The sequence below is a fragment of the Athene noctua genome, chromosome 18 (assembly GCF_965140245.1).
Source record: "Athene noctua chromosome 18, bAthNoc1.hap1.1, whole genome shotgun sequence".
In the NCBI taxonomy this organism is placed as follows: Eukaryota; Metazoa; Chordata; class Aves; order Strigiformes; family Strigidae; genus Athene; species Athene noctua.
The window spans coordinates 4,152,928-4,179,990 of record NC_134054.1 but is presented as its reverse complement, the minus strand read 5'-3'; the positions used below and the strand labels follow the sequence as shown (position 1 = coordinate 4,179,990).

Below are 27,063 nucleotides of genomic sequence, written 5' to 3'. Positions count from 1 at the left end.
AGGCGGAGCGGCGCAGCCGGGCATGGGGTAGCCGCTCTGCTCCCCACCATGTAGGCGAAGCCCCGGGCGCTGCGCGCATCGCTCCGCGCCGCCTGCACCGCGCATCGCACCGGGCCGGGGGGTCGCGGCGGGGGGGACCATGCGGAGCGCCCCGGCCGCCGGGCTCCTGCCGCTGCTCCTGGGGCTGCGGCTGCTGCTGGGCGGCGGCGCCGCGGCTCAGTACTCCAGCGACCTGTGCAACTGGAAGGGGAGGTGAGGCGAGACCCCGCCGGGCTGGGGATTGAGAGGGGGGGCAGCGGGAGCTGCCACGTCCATCCCCGCCCCGTCGAGGGGGGGGGAAGAAGTTGGTGCCGAAAACAAAAGGGAGAGCCCTCCTGCTGCGGTGCCCGGCCGGAGCTTGGGGAAGGGGCGGCACAAGGCGGAGGGCCGGGGCTGCGGGGCGGCTCTGCCTCCCTCCGTCCCTCCCTCCGTCCCTGGCGGGAGCCGGCCCCTCGCGGCGACGAGGCGCGGGACAGGGATGGAGGGGCCGGGGCGGGATGGGCTCCCCGCTGCCCGGCGGCGCGGCTCGGTGGGCTGGGGAGGAAGAGGAGGGCGGTACCATGTCCGCCACGGAGAAGTTTCTCCCCGCGACCATCTTCTCCGCGGCCCCCAGCGCTCCGGGGAGGCGGCGGCCGCGCCCGGGGCATCAGCGGGGCCGGGCGGGGGCTCGGGGCAGCCCCGGGTGCCTCCCCCCGGCTTCTCCCGCCGCCGCGGCCCGGCCCCGGGATGCGGTGCACCTGCGGAGCGCTCCCGCCGCAGCGAGCGCGGCCCCGCCCGGGCCTGGGCGCCGTCCCCGGCCCGGCCCGGCTCGCCCCAGCCCCGCTCGCCCTCTCCGTGCACGTCCCGGTACCGCGCTCAGCCGCGCCGCTGCCCCCGGCGTCACTCCCTGCCCCCGGGGAGTCCCCGCACCTCATCCCGCGGAGACGAGGATGATGATGATGTTGGTGATGGGAGCCCTGGGAGCAGGGGCTGGCACAGCGGCCTCGCTCCTGATGTATTCTAATTGCGCTGGTTGTGAAACCTCTCCAGTTCTCGAGTGTTTATCTCCAAATTATCTTCCCTTTAATTGCTTGTAATAAGTTTAACGCGTGTGGTTGGGGCTGTGACCTCCTCAGCTGTTCACAGTTTTAAGAAGTATCTCTGCTAACAAGTGGTGCTGGGCCAGGCTTTCTGTGCGTGGAGAGTAAAACGTTTTTACTCTGATGTTCTGCTCAAATCTGACTTTCTTTAAAATAAAAAGTTTGGCCAGCTTGTATCAGTAGGATACTTTAGAGTAGGGAAAATTCAAGTGAGGGAATAGCTGGATTGACTTTCAGCACAGTAATTTCTTCTGTGTTACTGTCTGAAACGTGCAGATTGGGTTGGTATTTACTTTTTTGTTCGGTGTTTACTTTTTTCTGAACTTTCTTTGACTCTCGACAAGTGATGCATAGTTAATAGCAGTGAATCCACTTAAAGGCGAGTCTGTTTGATAGGGACCAAACCTATTAGTTCCATGGCAAACTCCGAACTGTATCGTTTTGCTTTACCAACTCCCCCCCCCCCCGCTTTCATCCCTGAGCCTCGTAGCTGCCTGTACATACCTGGACCTTACCACATGGTACTGCAGGGTGTTTTTTAAGGGAACGATCACAAAGCCCTGTAACCCTGTCCTGTTTCGTTCTCATTTTTGTCCTGTTTTCTTAGAGCAAGCAGTGACCACCCATGTCACCTGAGCAGGGCTGGAATAAGCAGTGCCTTGAGTATCAGCTAAGGGGGGTGATGCTTGGGGAGGGGGGAAGTGAAATATTTCCTGTAACTGAGTTTGGGGTGAACTGGTGATGCAAGCTTGGACTCGCTTGCCTTGTTGTTGCCCTGGTGAGCCAAAGCGGTGACAGCTCGGTGATGATGCCGTTGGAGGCACAGGGAAGGAAGAGCTGCCTTCTTGCACGCACAGCTTAGTCTGGGTTGTTTCACGTGTGTGTGAGTCCTGGAGTGCAGGTGGACAGGAGTCCAGGAGGGGATAACATAAACCAGGCTGGCTTTGGCCTTGCTGGTAGAAAACGGGTGTCGGCAGTCCTGAGACTGTTAAATGTCATCCACTTTGTCCTAAAAAAATAGTAGTTAAGAAGAAAGGTGATTTGATGTACCAGTAAATACCACCTAATTAAATATTTCAGTGAGGGTACTAATAGCTATATGGGTCAGAAAGGATTTTTTTATGTGGAATATAGTGTTTTGAAGCCATGTAATGTTTCCCACCTTAGCTAACTGTTTGAAAAATCCATGAACGTGAATGCGGAAATGTAGTCTCTCTTCCCACAGTGAAGTTCTATATTGTCTTGTCCTATCAGATTTGAGAGTCTAGTAATCTCCTACAGTAAACCTGAAGGTGTTTTCTCACCTTTATACACATGTCTATATTAAAAGCAACAATCTCAGAAGTAGAACATTCTGGATGTGATTTCCACACACACACACACACACACCCCCCCCCTAACTTGTGGAGAAGTGATGATCTTACATCCCTGAGTAGTATGAAGAGCTTCGCTATAGATATCCCTCATGCTTCCAGGGAAATCTGATGCAATACACAGCTTGACACCTGCAATTTAGGTACACTCAATAGGTCATAGCAGCATCTTAATAAATAGCTTGGCAGAGAGCTTCCAGGAAAGCTTTCTCCAGAAGGAAGCAGAAGCTTCGCTATGGTGTCTGGTTATTACTCTTACTGCAACTTCGGGGTTTTGTACTGCAATGACCTCTCGTTGCTTTGGGCAAAAGTGCTTCAGTGACATGCTGAGAATATGCTAGTCTGGTGTTTTTGACTGTAGGCTGTAGGAGCGAGAATTCATCTCTGATGTGGTTGCCTATGTCCATTGATCTTGCCCTCTGTACTGGTAGATGCTCTGGGGAAGTCTTGATGCTCTCTAGATTGTCATCTTTAACTAAAAACTCCACGTTAGGAGTGAAAGTTCTCTGTGTTCACTGGGGGTGCTGGGAGGACATGGGTAATTCTAAGGCTCTTTAGAGCATGTGTAATAGAATAAATAAATAGTTAAAGTAGATAGTGTGAATATTCATCCTGCTGCCTTTTTCTTTAAATAACACCTGTTGCATGTTGCAGCATAACAGCTTAGTGCACCAATACTACAATGGATCTTTTAGGGCTGACATAGGGGGATGGCTAAAACCAGAAAGGGAGAAGAGTCAGGAGACAAATGCAGTGATTCAGGATGTCTTCATGGATTGGTATGAGGAAGTAGTACTTGTAGAAGTCCCAATAAACAGCACAGATTTGAAAGGGAGGATGGATGGCTCATCCATCACTGTAACCATGAAACAGCTGTCCTATCTCCTTGCCATGTCCTTAAAAAAACAAAAACAAAACTCAAATGAGCTTGGGGGAAGAAAAAAAAAAAAAAAAGGCTCCTGGACCTCCACATGGTGTGTCTGATGACTGGCTAATGAGAACTAAACATGATGTTAAACGACCTCTCAGTGTGGTGACATGTCATTTTGACAGAAAGCAAAGCGACAGGTTTTACTGGGTGATGGTGGTTGCTGTTAAGTAATACGAGCATGTATTTTGAAATCTGCTTAATTTTTGAGTCATCCTTTATTATAAGGCTTAATGTGTACAGGTACTTGTGCTTGATGTATCTGTCTAATGGCATCACTCTTGCCTGTGGGATATAATTGGCTTTCAGAAGATAATTTCAGAGTCCACCCTGTTTTTTGTTTGAACAGTGTGAACGTTTGAACAAAATGAATGTTAAGGCTTTTTTCTCTGGCAGAAGTTCACTGCCTCAGTGGTGTTGGGATCACTTGCAACAGCAGTTTCACTGCATGAGTTCAGAGTTTTGCTCCTGGTATCTTCCTTCTGTTTGAGCACTCGGGCTTCAGGGTGGAATTCGCCACTATAAGTCCTGCAAAACCTCTGCAGCTTGTTTTGATGTCTTGAGAAGGAACAAGTGATGTGTGAGGGTAGTTTTTTGCCCCTTTGCTGAGGGATAAGCTTTACACTCTTTAATTTTACTTATTCACTGCTTGCACATAAACAGGCTTCTGTGTTTCTGTTGAGTGGCATCATGCGCATGCTGTGGTGAAAACTGATTTTGTGGACCAGATGTGGATTTACAGTCAAGCTGAAATATCCCATTGCAAGTTAAGTTTCCTGAATGTGTTAAGTACTACTGAATTTGAGGGCAAGAGACTAAAGGTCAAAAACTTGTCCCTCTTTTCTCCTCATCTGTGTTCTTGATGTGGCTTTCAAGATTATTCAAAAGCACATGTTTGCAGGCACTATTGTTATTAAATATGACTTTTTTTTCTGAGCTTCCTCATGTAACCTCTATCAAGTGGGTCACACTGACACTCACAATAATGAGTCACGTCAACAGTAAATGCAAACCATATGGGGTTTTTTTTCCTTTTTTTTTTTTTTTTTTACACGTGGCTTCTTGTTACTTTCTAAATGCTGACTTGAATTTAAACCCTGTTCAGCACCTGACTATATCTTTGGGGTGGGGAACTGTGTATTTGGAGGTTTCTGTTGAGAAACCAGAACTTGATGTCATTACTTGCACTATATACTAAAATGTGTTCTTTGCCACAGATTTCCTGTGTAACCTCAGACAAGTCACTTAATCCCTTTTAATTATTTTTTTTTCCCTATCTTGGTTCATCTGCCTACAAGTGGGAATGTTGTGAAGCTTCTCTAAAGTACTGCAAAGCAGATCCGTGAGCTGTGTTGAAGAGTCTCATTTTGGGTGGTGCTCTACAGTCACAGAATAAAAGATACATATGTTTGGGAACTACCTGCGCAAAGCGTAGGAGGAGAAACAAGCTTGGTGGTGAAGTGATTTGCTCGCATAATAGGTTTGTGACAGAATAGGGACTGGGACCAAAAGACTTTTCACCTAACGTCCCAAATACTGCAACCAATAAACTAGGCTTCCCACAACTACTTCTTTTAACTGGAGTGCTTACAGCATGCAGCGTCATAATAGTGCTTTGGGTCACCCTGGGTAAAGAACCTGTGGGGTTGGTGCAGCATCAGTGACAGGCAGCAAAGGTTGTTTAGAGCTGTCCTCAGTTTAGGCTGTGGGCAAGCAAGTCATGGAGATTTACTAGTCATCCTGCTTAAGCACAGCAGTTTGCTCTCCTTTCACCAGCAGTTGGTCTGGGATCGCTGTTTTGTTTTTCTATTCCATCTCTGTGATGACTGGCTCTCAAAATGGCTGTTGGGGTGTTAATATTTGGCCATGGTGCTGGGTAAGGACACAGGACTGATGGTGGCCCTGTGCCCGAGCAGTGGTAACTGGCCACATCTTCTCGTTTTTGCTGAACACCCACCCATAGCTCTGTCTGCTCATAGCCCATTGGAGCTGGGCAATAAAATGATAAGCTAAGCTTAAACCTCTTACTGGGGAGAAGTGGGGGAACAGGTATGTACCGAGGACAGCAGCACAGTTCAGTGCTTCCCCAGCTATGACTGAGTGTAGTGTCTTCTCCCCTCTCCTGACTTCCCAGTTTGGAAATTGGGGTGCCCAGCTGGGGCAGAGGGTATCAGCACCCAGAGCATCCCTTTGCTCCAGTTCACAAGGTGAGCCTGGCATCCCTCCCAGTTTCAGATCCATTGGGAATATAGACTTGGAAGCAGAACAAAGTACTTTGGGGGAAAAGGTGGAGTCCAATCTGCGAAGCTGGAGAACGTGCTGGTTTAAGCCACCAGGAAGGGAGTTCAAGCGTACGTGTTTTACTTAGTATGTGCCAAGTCATTTGCCGCAGCTCAGCTGATGGGCAGTAACTGAGGCTGTAGTAATTTATTTGCTTTTGATCATGTGCTTATATCCTATTTAATTTTGAAGTCAATTACTAGTGGTTTGACTTTTTCTTTTGGGAGGTGATTGCAACCTTAATATTATGGGAAAATTTTAAGTCTTGCAAGAGACAAGCACTTCTGACCACTGCTGAGCTGGATGGGCTAATACTCAATACTGTCATAGGTTTCCTGCATTTGTTGATGTGGGTCTTTGAAGGTTTGAGGTTATGACAGTCATCTTACTAGCTCTGTCATTTCACTAACTTTCTCTTTCTTTCTTCCCTCAGTGGCTTAACTCACGAGTCTCACAGGAAGGATGTTGAACAGGTCTACCTCCGCTGTTCGGAAGGGTCGATAGAGTGGATGTATCCCACGGGGGCACTCATAGTCAACCTCCGACCCAATACTTCACCTGCCTCTTACAAACGTTTGACTGTTTGCATAAAGCCCTTCAAGGACTCTGCAGGAGCAAATATTTATTTGGAAAAAACTGGAGAACTGAAACTCTTGGTCCGAGATGGAGATCGCAGCCCCAGTAAAGTATATTGCTTTGGCTATGATCAGGGGGGCCTGTTTGTTGAGGCCACTCCTCAGCAGGACATTAGCAGGAAGATTACAGGCTTCCAGTACGAATTGATGAACAAGGGGATAGCATCTGATTTGCACACAGTTTCTGGTGAGTTCTGGGATATTGGTCATATTTTCACGTACTGTATTGGATGCATAACAGATGGCAGAGTGAGTGAGTGGGAAAGTGGTTGGGTCTGAATTTCATGTGCTTTTAAGGACATGTTTTATAAACAGGCTATTGCAGAAGAATTGATTTTTTTTTTCTATTTTTTTTGTTGTTATTTTTTGGAAGTTGGTAGCATCGGCTGAATTCCAAATGATTTGTTAAGGGCTACATTGTGAACGATTCCCCCCTTGCAGGCATGGGGTGAATCAGAGGAGCTGGCTTTACCCTACAGTGAACTCCAGTGTGAACTGGGCTTCCGAGCCTTGCTGTAACAGTTTTCTAACTACTTTTTTACTCAGTTTTTAAGGCCCCACTGCATGTTTTGAATAATAAACATTTAAACAAGGAAGAACTCCTTTTCCGTGTGTTTTTTTTTTTTTTTCCTCTGAAACTACTGCTACTTGCTGACCTAATTATTGCCTTTTTTTTTTTTTTTTTTAAACAAGGAAAATGGTGTGTTCCTTCCTCAGCTCTGCTTATTACACTCTCTTGAGCATTACTGTGCCATGGCAGAGCTCTTCAACACCATGACAATACTTTTACAGTGCCAGTGTTGTCTTCTCTCTCAACCATTATGAAAAGCAAGTTTTGTACGGAGGAGGAATTTTATGCCAACGAAAAGCTTGTAGGAAGGGGGAGTGGACACACTGAAAGAGCTTACAAGCCTGTAAAGTCTGATACTAAATAGCAAGCTAAATACCATTTGGGAACTATAGCTCTAGGTGTAACCTAATTATGCTAATCAATTAGACAGTTTGAGGAGAAGAAAAACTAGCATTTGTGGAGGATGACAGGGGGGAAGGGGAAATTCTCTTTAAATAGGCCGTATCTGGTTCATGCATCTCCTCTATTCAGAATTGCCTCTAGCTTTTATCCCTGAAACTAAGGAGGGGACATTCCCAGAATAGCCTGAGGAAGAGCAGATCTAGGGTAGTTTGTCCCAGATGAGTAGGGAAGTTTCAAGGTTAGATATTTCAAGTGGGGAGACCGTGATGGTGACCAGATTTCTCTTTTGAAATGGTAGGCAGTGAAGGCAGCCCCGCGGCAGGGGAGCAGCGTCCCCACAGCACACGTGAGATGACTTGGCCCAGAGTAAAACCCGATGTAAAGTGAGCCTAAGACCTTACGTAGGCTGTCTAGATTCTGCGGTAGTGATGCCATATGCTTTGCCTGAGATGCTACTTGATAAGCGGTGGTGTGGCTAATTAAGCTGCAGCTGTACCTTCTAGGCATTGCATCCCTCCTCCTTTTTTGGGATAAGGGATTGCAGAACTTGAGTCCCATCCTCTCCTCTCCCCTGGCCCCCTTCTACAACAGGACTCTGGATTTATATGTTTGTATATTTGTGCACACTCGCCACCCTGCTAGCGTTTAGGTGTTGGCACGCCAATTCAGATGGGGCTTTTTTGTTGTTGTTGTACAGATCTTAGTTGGACTGAGAGGAACAGTTCTTAACTCAGCAACACGTAGTTGGCTGAGGGCTAATGCAGTAACCCCAATAACTGATAGATGGCGTGTTTGCCATTAAAACAAAAGAACTATAAACACAAATATTAAAATATTCAGGTTGCCTTCTTTACTCTTGCCGTGTATGCAACTTGCAGCTTAATAGCGAGGGTTCTGCATTTGAGGCAGAATTCCCTGCTTCTACAAGTGCTGCAAAAGAAGTAGGGTATCTGCTGCAGAGCTGTTTTCCCAGTAAGATCATTTCTGGAGAGATGAATATGCTGTGCAGAATGTTAGCTATGTAGTAAAATTCCATTGCAGAAGACATTAAATACATTGTTTAATCAGTTATTTGGAGAATGTTCCCAGATTCAGTGCTTCTTTCTTTGACAGTCTGTCAGGATGGAGACACAGGCAGGCTAGTGAAAAGTCACTTAAACTTACCAAGAAAAGCCACGTACTTTTTTTTTTTTTTTTCCCCCTAAAAAAAGTTGAAATTGCTTTTGCGTATAGTAAAATGATATGTGACAAATACCGTTTATCACTGCTGTTTTTAGTTTGCACATAGATATGTTTTTTTTCCTGAGCTTTGTTAAAATGAAGAGGACTCGCTGCTGGCATACTTTAAACATCACAAGCCGGCACAAACTGCTGTGTTTTTAGAACTAAGTGCTCTTCGTTCCACATAAAGTCTTGGAGATTTTTAAAGCTGATGGGAGGTTTTTTTTCAGAGACTTTCAGAAGTCAAGCTGAGGACTGAATCCAATTACAGCCTTCCTCTTTGATAGGCATATTAAATCACTTTTTCTGTGACTGCTGTATTTTCAGCTGTAACAGACACTGGTTGAATTTCTTTGCTGTCTTATAAAACAATGTTGGAGGCTATCTGCTTCACGCACCAAGTGTCTTGTTTGGACAGAAGAAGCTCTTTAATAGAGCCTTCAGGGCAAACTAGGGATCTCTATTGTATTTTAAATTATTTTTCTTGCCTTTTTTTGGATCCCTAGACTCTGGGGAGGGGTGTGTGTGGGGGTGAAAACACGATGAAAATGCCATACATGACTCTTTCCACTACTCAGTCAGATGAGCACTTTTATTCTCCTATAAATATCTATATGTCTGGGGAAACTGCCAAATAGCTGCCTTGTGGGGCTTCTATAGAGCAATTTATTTGGGGCTCTTTGCAGTTCGTGGACCTCCTTTCTTCTGGAGCTGTTTCTAGTTTTTCTGTGAAACCTCCAAAGAAATACCCTTTAGTGAGCTGTTCATTTGGAGCGGAAGTTTACAGTCAATTGCCTGAAATCACTGGTGGCTTCTTTGGACAGGAGGCTCAAGCCAGAGGCAAGTGCTGACCTTAAAGGAGCTGAAAACTGGATTTAAGGTTCAGCATTTCTCTCCAAGCATACTTCTGTCCCTTGGTCACAAACGTGGCTTACAGTGTTTTGGCTGTTGCGTGCTGGAAGAACGAGGCTGCTCCTCTCTGAGTTGCAGTTTTCAGAGTTCAGCAGAGCTGGCAGTATGTGGGAAGAGATGACAAAGATGTGTGATGCTGCTGCAGATGGGGCTGAGATGTGCTGGCAGAGCTGGGCAGAGGAAGCCCACGCGCTTCCTGGGCTTGCTCAGCGCTCCAGCGCTTCGTCTGATGGCGAAAGACCCAAAGTCACCAATATTGCATTATTTTCTGACGACTGCAGAGTGGGGGAGATGACTATCATAAAAGACCCAGGTGTGGGGCACAGTAATCTAGCCCTTTCCTTGTGCAATAACTGCTTGCTAACAACTTCTCTCCACTTTCCCTAATCGGTGTGTTTGTTTCCTGGTGATAATTATTGTACTCTGCCCTTGAGTTTACTCTCTTCCTAACCTGGCATCCCAGCTCTGATTAAAGAGTATAACTCATCTGTTTAATACTTTAATGACCTGTTGTGTCCTCAGAGTCCTGACATTGCAGGGTGCATCAACAAATCAACAATGCTTGGCAGGGTGCCTGTGGTTTAATTAGAAAACCTCAAGTTTTATTAGTTTACAGTCATTCTTTCCCACTTAATCAGAGTCTAACAAATAATTCAGTAGAAAACACACAGGTTCTGAATTGGCCTTTCCCTTTTCTGGGGAAGGTTGAATGACACAGTGCAGTCTTAGTTTTCCAGATTTTGGGGGTTTAAACCTTTCCTTGGCTCTCAGCCTGCCTGACTAACTAACTGTAGGAAGTATTTGTAGTATACTGATAGGTGTTGATTCAGACTGCTGAAGTTTGGTATGGGAATGCTTTTACTGTGATAGTAACAAGCAAAAAAGCACATTTCTGGGAGTTTGTAGTTTCTTAAACTGGAAAGAGGAGTGAAGGCGAGCATGTTGCAGCGTTTGTCACTATTTTATGTGAGTAGTCCCTAAGAAGGGTCACCTTGACAATTCAGACATCTTAATGGGCGCATTCTTCTCATGATACCCAAAGTGATGGGTGACTGAAAGTGCTTTTGATTTCAGATTAGGGTTTGGATTGGACCACGGTGTAATTCCCATCCACACTGATGGTCCATTAACTTCAGCTCATGCTTGCAGTAGGGCCCAGCTGAGGAACTGGGGCACTGTGACATTTTGGCCCAAGGCCATTTGAGAAGCGGCAGAACTTGTTTAAGTTGTTGAATTATGTTGATTCTAATCTTTTCTGCTTGTGCTGCAAGAAAATAGTCTGGGTCTTTGCTATACTGCCTATACTGACAAATAGATGGAGGTTTTGGTGAAAGTGTTGTTTGGCCATATAGTTCCTAGAAGTTTTCTGAAGGCGATGACCCACGTGAGCTGCTCAGCTATAATGGAGTGTGTGCTTGGTCTAGGTCTGCCTTGCACTGCTGCAAGCTACTTGGATTCAATTCCTATGAAAATTGTGAAGGTCCCTTGAGAGTCATTTGCTTTAAGTTCTTCAGCTTCTGCTCAACTAGTCTGAAACACGAATCTGTAGGCTTGACCAAGCATTTTGGAGAGGAAGCTCAATCTTCTTTCCCCGCTCTCACCAAATAAACTTTATTTTGTTACCTAAAGTCTGTGTTTCAAGAATCTCACATCCAAGCTCTGGATCCAACTTTATGTAAGCTGTGTAGTTTGCTTTTCCCATTCCACACTCACGGGGATGTCTGTAATTTGATTGTTAGAGCTCAGGAGGGAAATTGAAAGCCCTTTCATTACCCACTAGTTTTTGTGTAGTAAAGAAGTCAAACTTTAACAAAAATGTCCCTTTATCTTGATGGCATCTACTGACTTAGCGCAGGTTCTAGTAACTGTTTTATACATTTTCTTTATTAATGCTGGGTACCTGTCTGAGAATATTAATAGATAGGAGGTCCAGCATTCAAGTGGGTATTTGAAAAACAAGATAGAACCGGATAAATCTAGTTAACTAATTAAGAACAGTATTCAGCTATTTCCTCTATGCTGTTAGTTAATTCACTAGCCTGAGAAAACAGATTGGAAATTAAGAAAGCTCACAGATATTTGGGCTATGCCAGTGTTTCTACTAACAAACGGCTTTTTGAAGCACCCCTCTTAACTTCTGATCTTTAATGCAGTTTGGGTTTGCCAGAGGTGGGGCACCAATCTGCCATATCTCTGCAGGTATGCTACCAGAGCACTGTTGTCATCACAGCACGTAGGCTCCTCATCTCAAGCGTTCCTCTGGTTGCTCCCAAGTATCTTTTTCTTTCTTTCTTGGAAACTGAATGCACCGCTAAGCTTTGTAACCTGAAGAAGCAGATATGCTGGTGTATTTTTCACTTCTTGTCGGAGTAGAAACATTTTTGCTTTTTGTCCCAGAGGCTGGTGAGGAGGAAGCTGTGGCTGGCGTGCCCACTCCCTGCCAGGGTATATGGAAATAGTGGTCGGTCACCGCTTTGCTCATCGCTGCCGCGAGCAGAAGAGGTGATGGAAATAGGCACTTGGAACACTTAAATTGAAAGTCCCCGTGACCTTTACACTTAGTACAGGTTCTGTTTGAGTCATTGTGACCCTCTGAGAAGTTGGCACCACGCTGCGTGGCAGGGGTGGGAGCAGCGCTGTGTGCTGCAGGGCTGGCAGGGCTGTATATTCCAGTACAGCCCACGAGATGAGAAAAATGGCTTCCTTTGTCTTTTTGCCCCCCCCCGTTTTCTACATAGGATAAAACTCTCATACTCTTGGGGTTAAGCAGTGTTAGGGGAAAAAACCAAATCTGAACGTGGTCTGGTTTGATTTGCACAGAACAGAATGGGTATCACGCTCCTCCCATCAGGATTTGCAGGCAAAATTCACAGTGAGCAGCAAAGCAAAGTCAAGGGATCTGTTCTATAAGTCTGAGTAGACGTCGTCTGGGTGGCGCGTAAGGTAGGCTCACTGGTGCAGCTAAAGGTTTGCTGTTCTATATGCTACAAGGTCAGCAGTTGTCAAAATTCACTTCAATTATTGGCCTCGTAAGGGACCATTTTGACACTCCTGCTGCAGGATACGTTATTTTCTGAATAGTTTTTTGTGTGCTCACCCTCCTTGCAGGAAGGTTTTCCATAGTAACTTTCATGTTTTTTCCCAAAGCTAGACACAAAACATCTTACAAAAGAATAAACACCATTCCCTAACCCTATATGTCTTTGAAAAAGTAGATTTTAAGCTAGTTTTTGAGGGCATCTGGATGTCATGGATCAACATCTAAGTTCATCAGGCTGGCTGCTGTATAACAGCCTGATCAACTCCAGAGCCTGGAGTGGGATTAATTTTGAGGAGGTAGAAACCTGCTCTAATTATTCATGTGCCTAAAGTGGTCAGGTTTGGAGTGAATGATTGACTGGGGGGAGGGGGAGGGGGGAGAGTTTGAAAGTTTTTCAGTTTCTTCCTGTGTGAAATTATTTCAAAGTGCAGTTCTGATGCTCAGGGAACGCACATGCTCTTACGTGTTCCTTAACTGAGCAAGGATGACTTTTTGGGGATCAGAGCCTCCATAAGGGTCAAAAATGTTGAACTGAGAAGTCTTCACCTGAAAAAACCAAAACAAAACAAAAAATCAGAGGGATGCCCTATTTTAATCTTTCCTTCCCCCAAGAAAATGAGTTTGACAGCAGTCTCCTCTGGCCCTGCTTGTGCTTTGATGTTGTCAGGACAGTAGTTGGTTTTGCAGTGGGCAGAGGAGGTGACAATGGAGCTGCAATGATAAATACACAGCTGCAGGGGAGAGGGGGTAAGAAAATAGCTTATTTTTGCTAGACTGGCCACGAATGCCGTTAGCTTATTTCTCAACTCAGTGGGCAGTCAAAACCAATAAGCAGTCAGGTGTATTGTCTGGGCAGCTGGGGCTCTGCTTTGCTCTGACCTTTATGTATTGCGGAAGATAGTCCCACAAACAGATTTGCAATCCAACGGAGTTGCTTGGCAGTCTTTAATAATGCTCTGTGCTTGCTCTGCAAAACTGTTTAGTTTGCTAATTCCTGAGGCTGTAGTTAAAGAAGGGATGGGAGGGCAGGGGAACTGCATTCCTCTTCCCGCCCCCCCACCTTCCTGGAGAAATAAGAAACTTACTGAAACATGGGCCAAACTTTTCCTGTGTTAGGGCCTTGATTTGCATGACACAAAATATCTTTTGCCTTAGTCTGCTGTAAATGCCAGAAAATACACACCATAATATTGCACAGATACCTGGAAGCAACCCTGGACCCAAAGCTGTGATATGCTAAGTCTGACCTTGGGAGGTTTAATGCTGGGTCAAAAAAGCTGCCGCCATATGACACGCAGCTTTGATCCAACATTAGCTTCTGATGATGATTCAAATTTGTGGAAGGATTTTTTTGTATGGGTACCTCCTTGGGTATCTTTCTGCACTGCTCTGACTAGTGTATAGGGTTTGGGCACTGACTCCTGCACAGGCACGAGCTCTGGTGTGTGCCTGTGTCCTTTCTGGGTCAGAGCCCTGCTAGTGGGAGACTTGTGATCACTGGTGCTGGGAGATGCACATGGAGCCTGGCCTGGCTTTCCATCACCTTAACTGCCCCCCGCCCCGCCCAGGATTGTGCCTAGGATGCACCTCTGCCCCACCAGAACTGTTAGTGGCTTTACACTAACTTCTTCTATGTATAAGTGGATGTGACAAATTTAAAGCAAAAAAGGAAAAAGTTCAGGCATATGTAGAACCCTTGAATGATCTTAATATGACAATGAAACATGAGCAGTTAAGTAAAAAAGAAAATGTATATACCTTAAAGCTTTTCCTGTTACAAATGGGAAACTTTTAGTAACTTTTCTTTGGGTTAACTGAACAGTATTATAACATTGAAGATCGCACTGCATGAGATGTAGCCCTTCCACAGTCCTCCTCAAGAACAGGCTGATCAAATAATTGTGGTTTTTAAATTAAAGCTGGCCTTGTTCCTGCAGAGCTCTCCCACATACCAAAAAGAATTTGATTTCTAGAAATAGGAAGGAGAAGGACCTGTGTGGGATGTGAGTGCTCATATGCTACTTTTCTTTTTTACTTTTTTTGTTGTTTTGTTTTTAAGACTCACTTAATCTTTGATCTGTCATTACTCCACTTTCAGGGTTTAACTTTAACTAGCCACTTGTTACTTAATTCTATTCCCCTGCTCCGTAGGAGGCATTAATGGACCATACTGAAGAGGAGGGTGATGGGGAGGGAGGGAAGGCTTTGCGTTCCTGGCGGGTGTCCAGCCTGGTAGTAGGTGCTGGCTCCAGCCTTTCCTATAGTGCTGGCAGGAGCAGAGGGAAGCTCGGCTCCGTGTGCCTGGCCGCACAGCTTCCCCAGGGCATGGGAGTAAAAAACACCTTACTTCTTCATTTTTTGCCTCGCAAGCACTGCATGACATCTCAGCTGAGTGTTTTGTTAGTGATCAGAGACAAAAACCAAACAAGACATCAAAACTTTCTTTATAATTTCATCTTTTCCTAGATCAGCGTGTGCTTTTACAAGGCTTTGGAAGCACATTTTCTTTAGAATTAAAAAGAAATATTTTCTTAGTGAACTGTAGGAGAGGATGAGCCACGCCATAAATCCTTGTGGGTTTTGAGTTGGTAGAAGTATTTGCTTTGGTCCTGTGCAGCTGGGTGGTAGAAGGACAGTGTGGAGGCGCAATGCTGCGGTGCCTGTGCTGGGGGGCTTTCATGAGGCAGGCAGGAGAGAGCCCCTGCCCCAGTCCTTCCTCGCCTGCAAGGCTGGAGGAGACAGGAGCAGTCCCTCGACCATCCCGAGGCACCTCTGACTTCCAACAACTTGTTCATCCTTGCACCTGCCCAGCGCTTCCCGTTCCTAATCAATCCCCACTGGGCAGCAGCGGTGGGTTTGAGGAAGGAGAGAGGTATTTTCTGTGAGATAAACAAATAGATATATTTTTTATGGCTTTATATTGGTGTCTTGTGCACATACATCAGGAGAAATTCCCAGCAGTTAGCTTGCTGCCTGCTTTTCTCTTTAATTGCAATTAGGAAGGAGGAGTGAGAAAGCAAAGAAATGGCAGATGATTGCAAATGCTGCTTGCACAGAAATGTGGACTAGTACAGTTGCAGAGGCACTCTTGTTTGCTGGGCTCTCTCTTCTGCTGCGTATCAGGCAGAAGGAATTTAACTGAAAATCTGATCTGCTGGGTAGGGCCCTTTGGACATGATACGTTGCAGACTTGACTGTAAGTGAGGATTTTTGTAGGGCTGGTGATGCAATGGGTAAGTGTAGGAGCTTGGCTGGGAGCTGGCACTGATCCTGTCCCCATTACGTCGCTGCCCAGCCCAGCACTGAGGTTTGCCACGGCAGCGTGGGAGCCCAGAGCCCAGCACTGCTCTTTGAACCTGCCCTGGGATCAAGAGCGTGGAGAGGCCGGAGGAGCGCTGGAGACTGAACTGCACCTGTTGGCTGCATACGGCAGGAGGGAGGCAGGGAACGGAGGGAGATGGTGTTTGGGACAGGCATTATTTTTTCCTGTTGGAGCAATAAGCAGCCCAGAGGAGGTGGGACAGAAAGAAGTGTCTCAAAGATATGACACTCCTCATAATTTCTCCTGGGTTGATGCAACTTGTGCATGGGTCTGGAAGTGGAGTTTAGTAGTGTCTAGTGCTGTTTGAATAAAAACTGCTCCGCATTCCCACCCCCCCCTTTAAAAAAAAAAACAACAACCAACAAATGGCTGTTTGTGTTTCTAGCTGACCTTTCAGCTCATTTGTTAGAATGGGTGCTTCATCTTGGAACAGCAAAAAGGCATTGACTCTGCAATCCCGGAGGATCCTTACGTGCTCTGTAGCTGCTGAGCCAAGTTTCATTTTGAAAGCTGTTGCAAATGGAGCTTGTCTAGTACCAAATCTCTTCCTCATACTGTTTACATAAATAGTCGTCTTTGGTACTTAAGGACTTTAATACCCTCTTGGAAGACATTTCTGTGAAAAGATAAATTTCTGGTTTATGCTCTCTTGTCCTAACGTTTCTCAGAACACAAAGGTCATCACATCTCTAATGGTGAGGTTTACAATATGCTTTTTTTATTCCTTCTTTGCAGGAAGGAAGTGGTATTAACTCAATTCTCTTGGCACAATCCGTGCCACAGCATATGAAAGTCTGCATTTCATTAAACTTATTTGCAGGTTTAAATTGTTCTTGGCCAGTGTCTATATTTTCCAAGTTACTTCTGGAAACTTGTACATATGTGCAAGTTGAACTGAATGTTAGAAACTAGCTAAGGCAAGGAAGTGGAATTGATACTTTCTTTTTTGCAGAGGTAAAATCACTAATATCCCTGCTTCACTTAAAGAAGACAGGGGAGAATGTCCATTGCAGCATCGTGATTTTGGTCACCTGCTGAGTCACCATCTTGTCCTGTACCAAATCTTGGCGGTGTTTTGGCTATAGAAGAAGAGAGTCTGAGTTTTGTGTCTTTGCTCATGGTCCTTATTCTGAGCTGCCTTTTCTGGGCGCAGGGGCTCAGATTAACTTTCCATCAAATATCTGGATGATTTTTATCTGCCTTCAGAAGAGCATTAAACTCTCTCAATATATTATTTATAGCATTAACCTATTCATCAAAGAATCACAATTGCTTTGCATCCCACGTCTGAGGCTCACTGAGCCAGGGGGCTGGGAGTAGCACAAGTCCAACTCTCGTGTTTGCTCCCTGACTTGGCGTTTTCCTACTGACACACTGAAAAAAGTGCAGTGCTTGCAGAAAGCCATGTAATCCTATCCCATCCAAAGACAGGAAAACCTTGTAAAACAAAAGAGTGATGAGAGAGCTCCTCTGTGTGTTGTGCCTGGATGTCAGTAACTTCCAGCCCAGCTGCAGAGATGCTCTGTGTCATCTGGCCATGTTTTCCCTCTCTGAGTGGCTGCAGGTATTATGTTAAATGCAGGTGTGCTGGATGCAGCTCTGCTGGCCTGAGCTCCCAGCTAGCGTGTTCATTTTAAATTTGAGATGCACTGACGTGCAGATGCATTGATGTAGTTTAGATGGTGTTTCAGTGTGGGTGTTGTGAGTGTTTTGAGGTTGAATGTTATTTTGGCTTTCTCAGGAAGAGCTTTCTGAGGGGGTGAGGAAGGTTGAAGGTATATCTAGAAAGGACATGACTTAGTCAAAGCCTGGTAAACCAGAACGGTTGTCAAATTCTTGTCCACCTCTATTGCAAAGTAGCAGGTCTTTTTGTTTGGGGTATGAGCTGAGAGGTTTGTTTCATGGCAGAAGTGTTGCCTGTTCAGAGAGGAAGCCTAGGCAAACTAGGAAGAAATAATTACAAGGATTTATTCTACTTTTTAATTAGTTAAAGCAGGATCAGGGCAAGATTTTTTTTGTTGTTGTTTCTTGCTCATATGATGTTTGCCCTTAAACTCTTGTCTCCCAGCTAGATGACTGATCCAGTGATCAGTTGAGATGTAGTCATTTCTGCTCAGGACTCAGAAAAATGACTGAGAAATGCACCATCATTGGAGAAACCGCATTTCTATTTTTATAATCTGCTCTCGGAAGTCTGTACTCCATGTTTCCAGGAAGGAGACTCATCCTATGATGTCCTTTCCAGTACGGTTGCAATTACAGAGCTGCCAGCAAGAATTTGAAGGGTGTAGGTGGGGTTTTTCTGTCCATATGAACTAATGTTGATGTCAGGATGAGAGCTTTCATCTGGGAGACAGGTCTGCTGTGGCCCCACACTGGTACGACTTGAGGTGCTGCAGTGCAGGCTGGTTTAGCTTACATCAGCCAGGTCTGCAACAAGACCCGTTTGAATGTCTTCTGCTGAGCATGCAAGAGAAAAGACTACTTGTTTAAATCAAAATATTTAAACCTAGAACTAATAGAAGATAATGCTCCAACCCTTCCTGGGCCTCCTCAGTAGCTTTTGATACTTAAAAGGTCTGATTGCTCTTCAAAGGATTATTCAGAAATACTAACGTGTGGGTGATGTATGCCACGGAAACTGGAAGTGCAGATAAACCAGCTCTATATGTTTCCCTCCCCCATCATCCACACCTCTACCACACTGCACGTGTATACAAGCTTCTTAATAAAACCAAAGGGTATTCCTCGGTAAAGTGGTTTTCTGCAATTACTTTGTGTTAAACATTTTCACTTCTGCTTAAAGGGTGTCTCTCTTCCTGTGCGTGCTGTCGGAGTAGTGATGTATGTTCAGCAGAGCCTACCCAGAAAAGTAAGCTGGATGGAGGAGGTCTTTTGGGCTCAGTAAGTGGAGCTTTGGGACAGTGTGTAGAGACCTGCAGCCTAGTTCATCTGGTTGTCTTGATAGCTATGAAGTTGTGGAGCCTGTTGAGAAAATTAAGGACAAACAGAGGAGACTTCTTACTTACGGGTTGGAAGTTGGTTTTGGGGTAAGGTAAGGTCAGTTGGACCCATGGGTGGCTGTTGAAACACAAATATTTCAAAAGAAGATGAAGCCCATTCATGTGGTTTCTGTGACGCCTGCAACCAGAGCCAACATGTCTCACTTTGACTGTGTCCTGCAGGGAGCTGTCATCCTAAACCATGACAGTGGCCCTTCAAATAACCCCCATCTTCTATTTTCAGAGGATAGAAGGGTTGTGTGCAAACATTGCAAACCAAAGGAGGACAGACTGGAGTTCTGTGTGTGGGCTGAGAGAGGACGGCAACACCTACCCACGCTCCTGAGGCAGAGGAGACTCATGCTAAATTGCAGCACTGAAGGTGCACTTACATCCATGCCCAGTATTGGAGGAGATCCTTTCTAGACAACTCGACTCCCTGGTGCTGCCTGAGCTGGGGACCGTCTGGAGCTCATGGCATCTCCTCAGGGCACGTGTCTGTCTCTTCCTGAGTATTCCTGCCTCCCTGTGGAAAGGACTAGCAACTTGTTTGACAAAGCTGTTGGCCAACAAGTGCAGTCTATTGTTAGTATTGCCATGTCCTCCTCAGTAACATCAGGTTCAGAGGGCAAATCGCTCAAAGCAGCTGGGACATGACTGCTGGCTTGTGAGGAATGATGTAATTACATCTCCCTCTGCGGGGAGGTGAATAGAGAGGCCTTTGGAGGCACTGGACTGGGGGGGTTGGAGGGAAAGGGCTGCTTCAGGTTACTTCAGGTCAGGATACTGTCAAAATCCATCAAAGGCATTCCCAGGAGAGTCGGCAGCCGACGTGCACAATGCAGGCTTTATGCCACCGGCGGTGGAGTTGAGTTATAGGCATCTGGGCTTTAGAGGGCTTCAATAAAACGTTGCTTTTCTCTCTCTCTTTTTTTTTTTTTCTTTCCACTCTTCCCCTGCTGCTGTATGAATTAAGGCTCTTTGGCTTATCGAGTTTAAAGGAATTAGAGCAGCTGACGTTGATATTATTGTTGTTGCAAGTTCATAGACTTGCTTTTGGATGCGAGAACCTGGGCAGCCCTCGAGACATCCCCAGGGAGTCGGACATCCAGCAAACACAGCCGTCTTGGTTAGTAACTGGGCCTGTTTCCCCAGAAAATGAGCATCTTCACCTGCTGTGCATGAGTGAAGTGCTTTTTTTTGTTTTCTTTTTTATAGTTATAAGGATGCTTCTCATTTTAGCCTGAGGTGTGTGTAGTTTGACCTACTACTGGTGGAGGGAAACACCTGCTGCCGATCCTGGGGTAAATGAGTGCTGAACTCCAGCTAAAATCACTGACTTGCAGCATAAACACACAGATTCCTTAAAGGCTGTGTTTAAAAAGAAAGTGTAGGCATTGCCTCCTCCTAAGGATTTTGTTTCTTTTATGAGACTGTATAGGAACGAAGCTTTGTTTGTAGCAAGTGAATGTTGTTTGCTTTTTAATGGTCCATTTACTTCGGCAGTAATCCTTCAGGACTCGCTTCCCATCTGTGCTTGCATACCTTGTTTTTGCCACTTGCAAGATATATTTGATACTCTGTGAATACAGATGTGGGAGTTGTTCCACAGAAGAGGATTTCTGTTCTTCATATGTCTGGTATTGCAGTGATGGGTGGTGGTAAATGGTTGTTAATTGAGCTTGCATGCCACCAAACTGCTGTGAGTCAGCATGGATCTGAAGTAGGTTTTAAGTAATGATCTAGTGTGAGCAATGCTGAGCGCTTTTAATTTCCTTTTGCATTCAAAAAAGGATGCAGGATTTTGCCTAGAGTCCTCAATTAAAATGATTTGATTCTGTGTATATGTGGAGATTTGTTAATTTGATTTATTATAGTGTCAGTCCATTTAAATAGAATGAACCACTTTTAAAGTATTTTGTTTTTCATCTTTAATGCTGTTGCTTGTGTTGCACTCCTTTTGAGAACAAAAATGGCTTAGTCATTTTGTTTTTTTCAATTTTCTGATGGGGTTGGATGAACTACAGAGATGTCTGGTCTAAACCAAGACTGTTTTCACTCAGACTTAAAAAGGCCAAGATGTCTTTTTATTATTAGATCCTTGCAGAACAAAATATTTGAAATTCAGCTGTGGATTTTGAGGATGTCCATCAGCCGTGCTTTGTTTTAGAGCTTCTGTCCATGTGAAAATGCTGTAGAATTCATGCAGGTTTGCAGGTTCCCTCTGTTTGGTTGATCTAGTTTGGGTTCTGATTTGGGCAGAGGGAGAAAGAGGGGAATTTGCCCTGCATTAATTTGGTAGGTGCCACAAATGAAATGACCCCATAGTAGGATGTTATGCCACTAAAATAATTTTCTCTGTCAGATGAACCTTGTATGTTTGGTCTAGCCACTAATCAAAATCTCTTGAATCTAAAAATTAAAATATCTTTAGACTGTATTTATTATAGTACTCCCGTTATGTCCAGGCTTTGGCTGGGTCTGTATTTCTCATGATATTAAGCAGCTTTAAAACTTTTCCAAAAAAAAGAGAGCTGAAATGGTATGTGGGGGAAAGAAGGGTGGTAAAGGCTGACTTGTTTCTGAAGTCCCTGAAGGCATTCAGACTGGACTAAATAGAAATACCCGATTGATCCAGACGCTTCCATAAAACTATTTTGCCTATTCCTTGTCTCTTCTTTTGGAACTTTTTAACCTTCTTGAGTTATTCTTTCAAATATCCCTGCCCAGAAATGTGCATTTTACATTCTCTTTAATCCTATTAAACAGCATGTTACACTCTGTATTAATCATCTGACTGCAGTAAATCTGGTGGATTTGGTTCAATAATCCTTCTTTCTGGATCACTGCCTTTCTGGGACCCTGGAAAAAATAAGAGATTTGCCATGTTTTACGTTAAAGAATGGCTTGTGCCGTCTAACTGAGGAAGGTTAATAGCTGAGTGTCGTAGGCACCAGCTACCCGGTGTTTAGGCTAGTTTAAATCTACTTCTTAGTGCAATGGATAAACTTCTCCAGGAAGCTGGCGGGGGTGAGAGGAAGGGTGTGACTTTTTGGGAATCTAGTAACTAAGTGTTTTCAGATGCAGAGGCTCAAAAACTACTTTTTTTTTTTTTTTAGGGGTGGGGAGAAGTGGGATAGCTTGAGCGTGGGGTTTGATTGTGGACTGTGTGATGAAATAAGCTGTAGCTCTAGTGCTTCACCTCGTCTCCAGCATGAGCCCTGCTTTGCTGTTGTCAGCCTGTACTAATCCAGGCGGAGCAGCACGCTTGATGGGTTTTCATTTTTCTGACTGATGTGTAAGTGCCACTTCAGAATGACATCGAGTGAAAGACGTGGGCTCTGATCCTGGGGCTGCTAGTGGACAGACTTAATTAGCATCCCTGGGCAGGGCAGACCCTGATAGTAAGCAAATTCCTGAACTCAACAGGGTATTATGGAAACATCTGTACTGCAACTACAGTACCTTCTCCTCAGAAATAGCTGGCTGACTACAAAGAGGAGCCACATTCTTGCATTGATTAGATTAGTGCAGATATCCAAATGTTTTCAGCAGCAGAGGAAATGGTCTTTGTGCTGCTTGAGCTCTAACAGATACAGGCTCGAGTTTCCGCTTTGCCTCGACGCCCTCAAACACATGCGCTGGGTTTTTTTTTTCCTCCCCTCTTTGCTTCCCCCTCTCTGAAACCTCCTGGATCTTTGATGTGGTGATAGACTAAATGGCTTGTGAAATAGCCCAACAACACTTGATAGAAATTGCAAGAAGGAAGCTTTGCCATCAGTTTAAAAGGCACATGATCTTCAAAGCCTTTTTGAGAGCTTTGAATTTACAGCAGAGCAGGCTGCACATGCACCCAGTATCAAAAAGTATTTTGCATAAGTGCAGCGAGTGTGTGGGGTGTTTGCTGGATAATGTATCCCAGCAGGAGCATTAAAGAGATCCATATTCCTACTTAAGTACAAAAATCTCACAGGGGCTAGTGTTAGCTTCCATTTCTTGTAGTGTTATTGATGCCTGGCAGATCTTTGAACCACTTGTCCCCATGTTGTGTGTGTGTGTGTGTGTGTGTGTGGGTGGGTGTTCTGGTTTTGGTTAATTTATATACTGGCTTATTTATTTTCTATCGTCTAGTCCTTTGCTAATTCTGACCCTTTCTCTCCAGCTCCCTGCCGACCATGCAGTGACACAGAGGTCCTCTTGGCTGTCTGCACTAGTGATTTTGGTAAGTTGTTGCTTCCCCCCATCCCTTCTCCCCGGGGTGGCTCACTTGAATGTGACATCCATAAACACCGAAGGACACCTGCTTACGTTTGGCAACTTCCACCAGCAGTAAATGTGGTCTGAAGGGGCTGTGTGCATGGGAGAGGGAGGAGGACATGGTGTGAAGGACCTCAGAGCCATGTGTCCAGCTGGCACTTCCTCAGGGTACACAGAGAATAACCCAGCAACCACAATGGAACTACAAGTTCAAAGGCTTGGGTGCATATAGGAGAGGCCTTTACTTGCTGTCCTAAAATGGATCGTTGACACAAGACCAAAAGTTTCAATAATTCTCCATGCTTCCCTTTTTAAAGAGGCAATTAATATTAGCTGGTATCTAATGGCCGAAGAACAGAAAGTATGTCAGGGAGCATTAAGCATGTATCTTGTTGTTAGAACTCTTTATCACAACTGATGCTATTTTTCTGATGTAATTATTTTTATGTTTAAATTTAGTATGTGGGTGGCCTTTGCTGGACAGGTTACAAATATAAACTGTAACAAATACAAATCTATGCTGGAGGTTACTGATATAAACTTTTGAAATAACAAAGGACCAAAACTGAGGCTGCTGTAGTGACATTGGTTCCCCTTGGCCTGCCTGGTTGCATGGGGCTGAGCTTGGACCTGGATCTTCCTGAGGGGTTTTGGGTAACTCTTCCTTACGCCCTTTTTCTATTTGCAGTGATCAGAGGCTCCATTCAAGATGTAACAAACCAGGCAGAAGAGCAAGAATCCATAATTCATGTTGGTGTCAACAAATTGTACAGGCAGAAGAGCAAAGTCTTTCAGCTCACGGGGGAGAGTGGGAACTGGCGAGGACAAATAAAGACCCTGCTGGAGTGCGGGGTGAAACCAGGAGATGGAGACTTCCTTTTCACGGGACGCATGCACTTTGGGGAGGCCAGGTTAGGCTGTGCCCCACGTTTTAAAGACTTCCAAAGGATGTACAAAGAAGCAAAAGACAAAGGGCTAAACCCATGTGAAATTGGCCCAGACTGAAATCCCCTGTTTGGCTGAAGATCGCTTTTAGCGTTTAGCTGGGAATATTTCCTGGCCGCGGTGAAAACTGAACAAAAACTGTAACTGAGAGCATGGACAGATCTGGAGTTCAGGCTGAGACCCCGCAGGACACGTCTGCAGCCTGCGGTGCTGTTAGACTAATGGAAGCAACAGAGGTACGAGCTCAGAAGGCTGCCAAGCAAGCAAGGCTGGATTTTTAACCAATCTTGTCCTTATGAATTAAGTTATTATATTTTTTTAGTGACTTCCTTAGGAAAACAAACAAAGAAAACTCCCATGTCTTAATAAAAAACCCAAATGAAAGCCAACATGCCTTTGTATCTTTTTAATACTAATTTTTAAAACTGTCTTAAGCTGATGTAGCATTTGGTATGGTGTATTCTGTATAAATGGCCAAGAATGTGATAGAGCACAGTAAAACATCTTAACATTGACGCTTTGTAAAAAGCTTGATGTACAATTCTAAGTTGTTTCTTATGACAGAAATTTATGGAGCCAAACTCTTGTGTGTGTGTTCTTTTTTTTTATTTGAAAGAATGTACAATCGCTGCCTGCAATTTTTTGTCCAGGCTGGCAAATTCTTTCCATTCCAGAGAAATAAAGGTCCCTGGATTTGACACATGCTGGTTAAAATCTTTATTTTTTTCCTTCTCCATAAGGCTGATGTCAGCTCGTCCAGATGTGCTCATAGATCAATTCTGGGCTGCTCACTTATTTTGTGGCTTCTCTGAGCAGAAGCAGAGTTCCTGTGAGGCATTGGGAACCGCAGTGTTTTTCAAAGGGGAAGCAGGAGCTATTTTTGGAGATTTTTAGACACGTGTCCAGGCAAAGGCTCTAAGTGTTCTCCTCTCTGATGCCTATGGGGTTATTTTGGGAACAGCTCCAAAGAGCTGGCTGCCCCTTCGTGTTTAGCTTGAAGCTTTTAATCGTGCTGGCTGGTAACTTGGTGTGAGGCAGACGTTCATGCTGGTCTGCGGAGTCCCGGGGGACAGGATCAGGCCACCTTGTGAAAAATAAGTGCTTTAATAACGTTGGGCCATTTTTGCTGGCAGTGTCCCATGGGAGGTACAGGAGCTCCCCCCACCTTGTCATTCCCCATAACCTGCAATGCATCACTTTAATGGGACTTTCACAAGAATTTTTAACCTCTTGCCTGTGTTCTTCAGTGATTTCTATTCTCCCAACTTCTACTTCAGGCCATCAGGTTCTTTAAAGAAAAAGTTTCCACTTGGTGACTTTTTCTGCCTCATCCCTCATATCTTCTTCATGTAATTGTTGTTTCTGAGGCTCAGGGTGTCTGGAGTGACTTGGAGGATTGTCTTCTCAGGCAGTTCTAGGATGGATGGAACAGAGGTGTCCCGTGAGGCTTATTGAGTTTAAAAAAACCCAGGGTTGTACCAAGATACTGGCCTGAAGTGGGACCAAAATCCCTCTGGAAGTGTTTCTGTAGACTTTTCTCAGCAAGAGTCATTCTGTAGGCCTGTTGAGAAAGGGAGTTTCTTTTAGGTGTGCTAAGATGATCCTAAGAGGCTCCAGAAGCCTGTGACTACTTCTGCAAAGACCTCTAAACCCCATTTAGCACCCATCTATCTGCTGCTTTGACCCTGGCTGCCTTCCAGCCTCCTATAAAGCAAAGCACTAAAATGAGCATCCTATTCTGTATGGTTTAAGGTTCCCCTGTCCAACTTTGAGTTTTAATAGAAATGGGCTAGGACCAGTGGAGGGGGGAAATGGTTTGTTCTTTGCCTTCAGTCTGATCCAACCCCTCTCCTGTGGCATTGCTTCCACTTTCAGGGATCTCAGACCAGCCTTTTGTAGGCTTTTAAAAATGATTCTGTGATTTAGCACTGAGATAACTCCTGAGTACATCTGAGGGGGCATTTCAGAAGCCCTGTACCTAACCTCTCCTCCTCTTGTGTTTCATGATTTTTTCCAGTGCAGAGTGGCTGCTGGCAAGATGAGGAGGGGAGAACAACATGTTCCTGGAATTGTCTCCAACCTGCTCACTCTCTTCTTCCTATGAGAGTCTGTGGGAGCAAGGGGAAGAGGCTGAATTAAATGTTCAGCCAGTATTTGTGAGGATAGTGCTAGCAAAATGCAAACAGTCAGGGAGGCTTTGGCCCTGGAGTTCCATCTTTGGCTGCAGTTTGATTTTTATGGCACTTAAATTGTTTGTATACTACTTTTTTAAAATACCCTTTGAACCACACTTGGAGCCAAGCACTGAATTGGTACCTTTCTTTTCTCCAGTATCTTGTTTGCCTACCCAAGGAGGAGCAGGTCTGCCTTCCCTCCGCCTCCACTGCTATTGGCCTCATTCCCTGCTGATTTGCTCTCCCCTGAGAAGCTGTCTGTGTCCTGTGAGCTCCCTGGAAATCCTTGGCAGTAGAGGAAATATTTTTTGCTGATTTTTGCTCTGCCTCAGCTCCACTACAAACTGCTGAGACGCAGTGTTGGAGTGCTCTGTAGTTGCTACGTATCCATCACACCATGGTGCTGCCACGCCTACAATTACAAGAGTGTCAGAGGGAGTGGCAGGATGAGCAATAACTGCTCAGAACCCAGTTCTTTAATCAAAGTGTCATTAAGATCTTGTTCTGCAACATTTTCTCCCCCCCACCCCACCCGCCCTTGTCCCTGTCTTGAGCCTTGCTCACTGCAGCATCACAGATTGGCTGATGGGCATCATCCCCAGCAAGTCATCAGTAATTGCAGGACTCACTCCTGGCCGCGGGGCCTGGTGCTACGTCTCTCAATAGCTTGGTGTTTGAGCACTTTGTACAGCAGGAGGTTAATGGAGGGATTCCACCCATGCCCTAAAATCCGGTTCCCAAACACACACCTTTAAGTGTTTGAAACATGATTACAGCTTGACCTGTCTGGCAGCAATGCCAGGGATAGAAAGGATGGATTAAAAATTACTGTCTTTGCTCACATGTGCAGACTCCCCTCTATAATGAGAAGCAAATGACATCT

General features: G+C 45.1%; 1 protein-coding gene across 1 annotated transcript; it reads left to right on the top strand.

The window, feature by feature from the left end:
- On the top strand, nucleotides 1-24,704 carry METRNL (meteorin like, glial cell differentiation regulator). Its single transcript, XM_074921932.1, has 4 exons — nucleotides 1-252; nucleotides 6,133-6,521; nucleotides 22,967-23,026; nucleotides 23,750-24,704. The coding sequence occupies exons 1-4, from the start codon at nucleotides 140-142 to the stop codon at nucleotides 24,064-24,066; spliced, it is 879 nt and encodes a 292-aa protein (XP_074778033.1). The 5' UTR covers nucleotides 1-139; the 3' UTR covers nucleotides 24,067-24,704.
- Nucleotides 24,705-27,063: the final 2,359 nt, after the last annotated feature.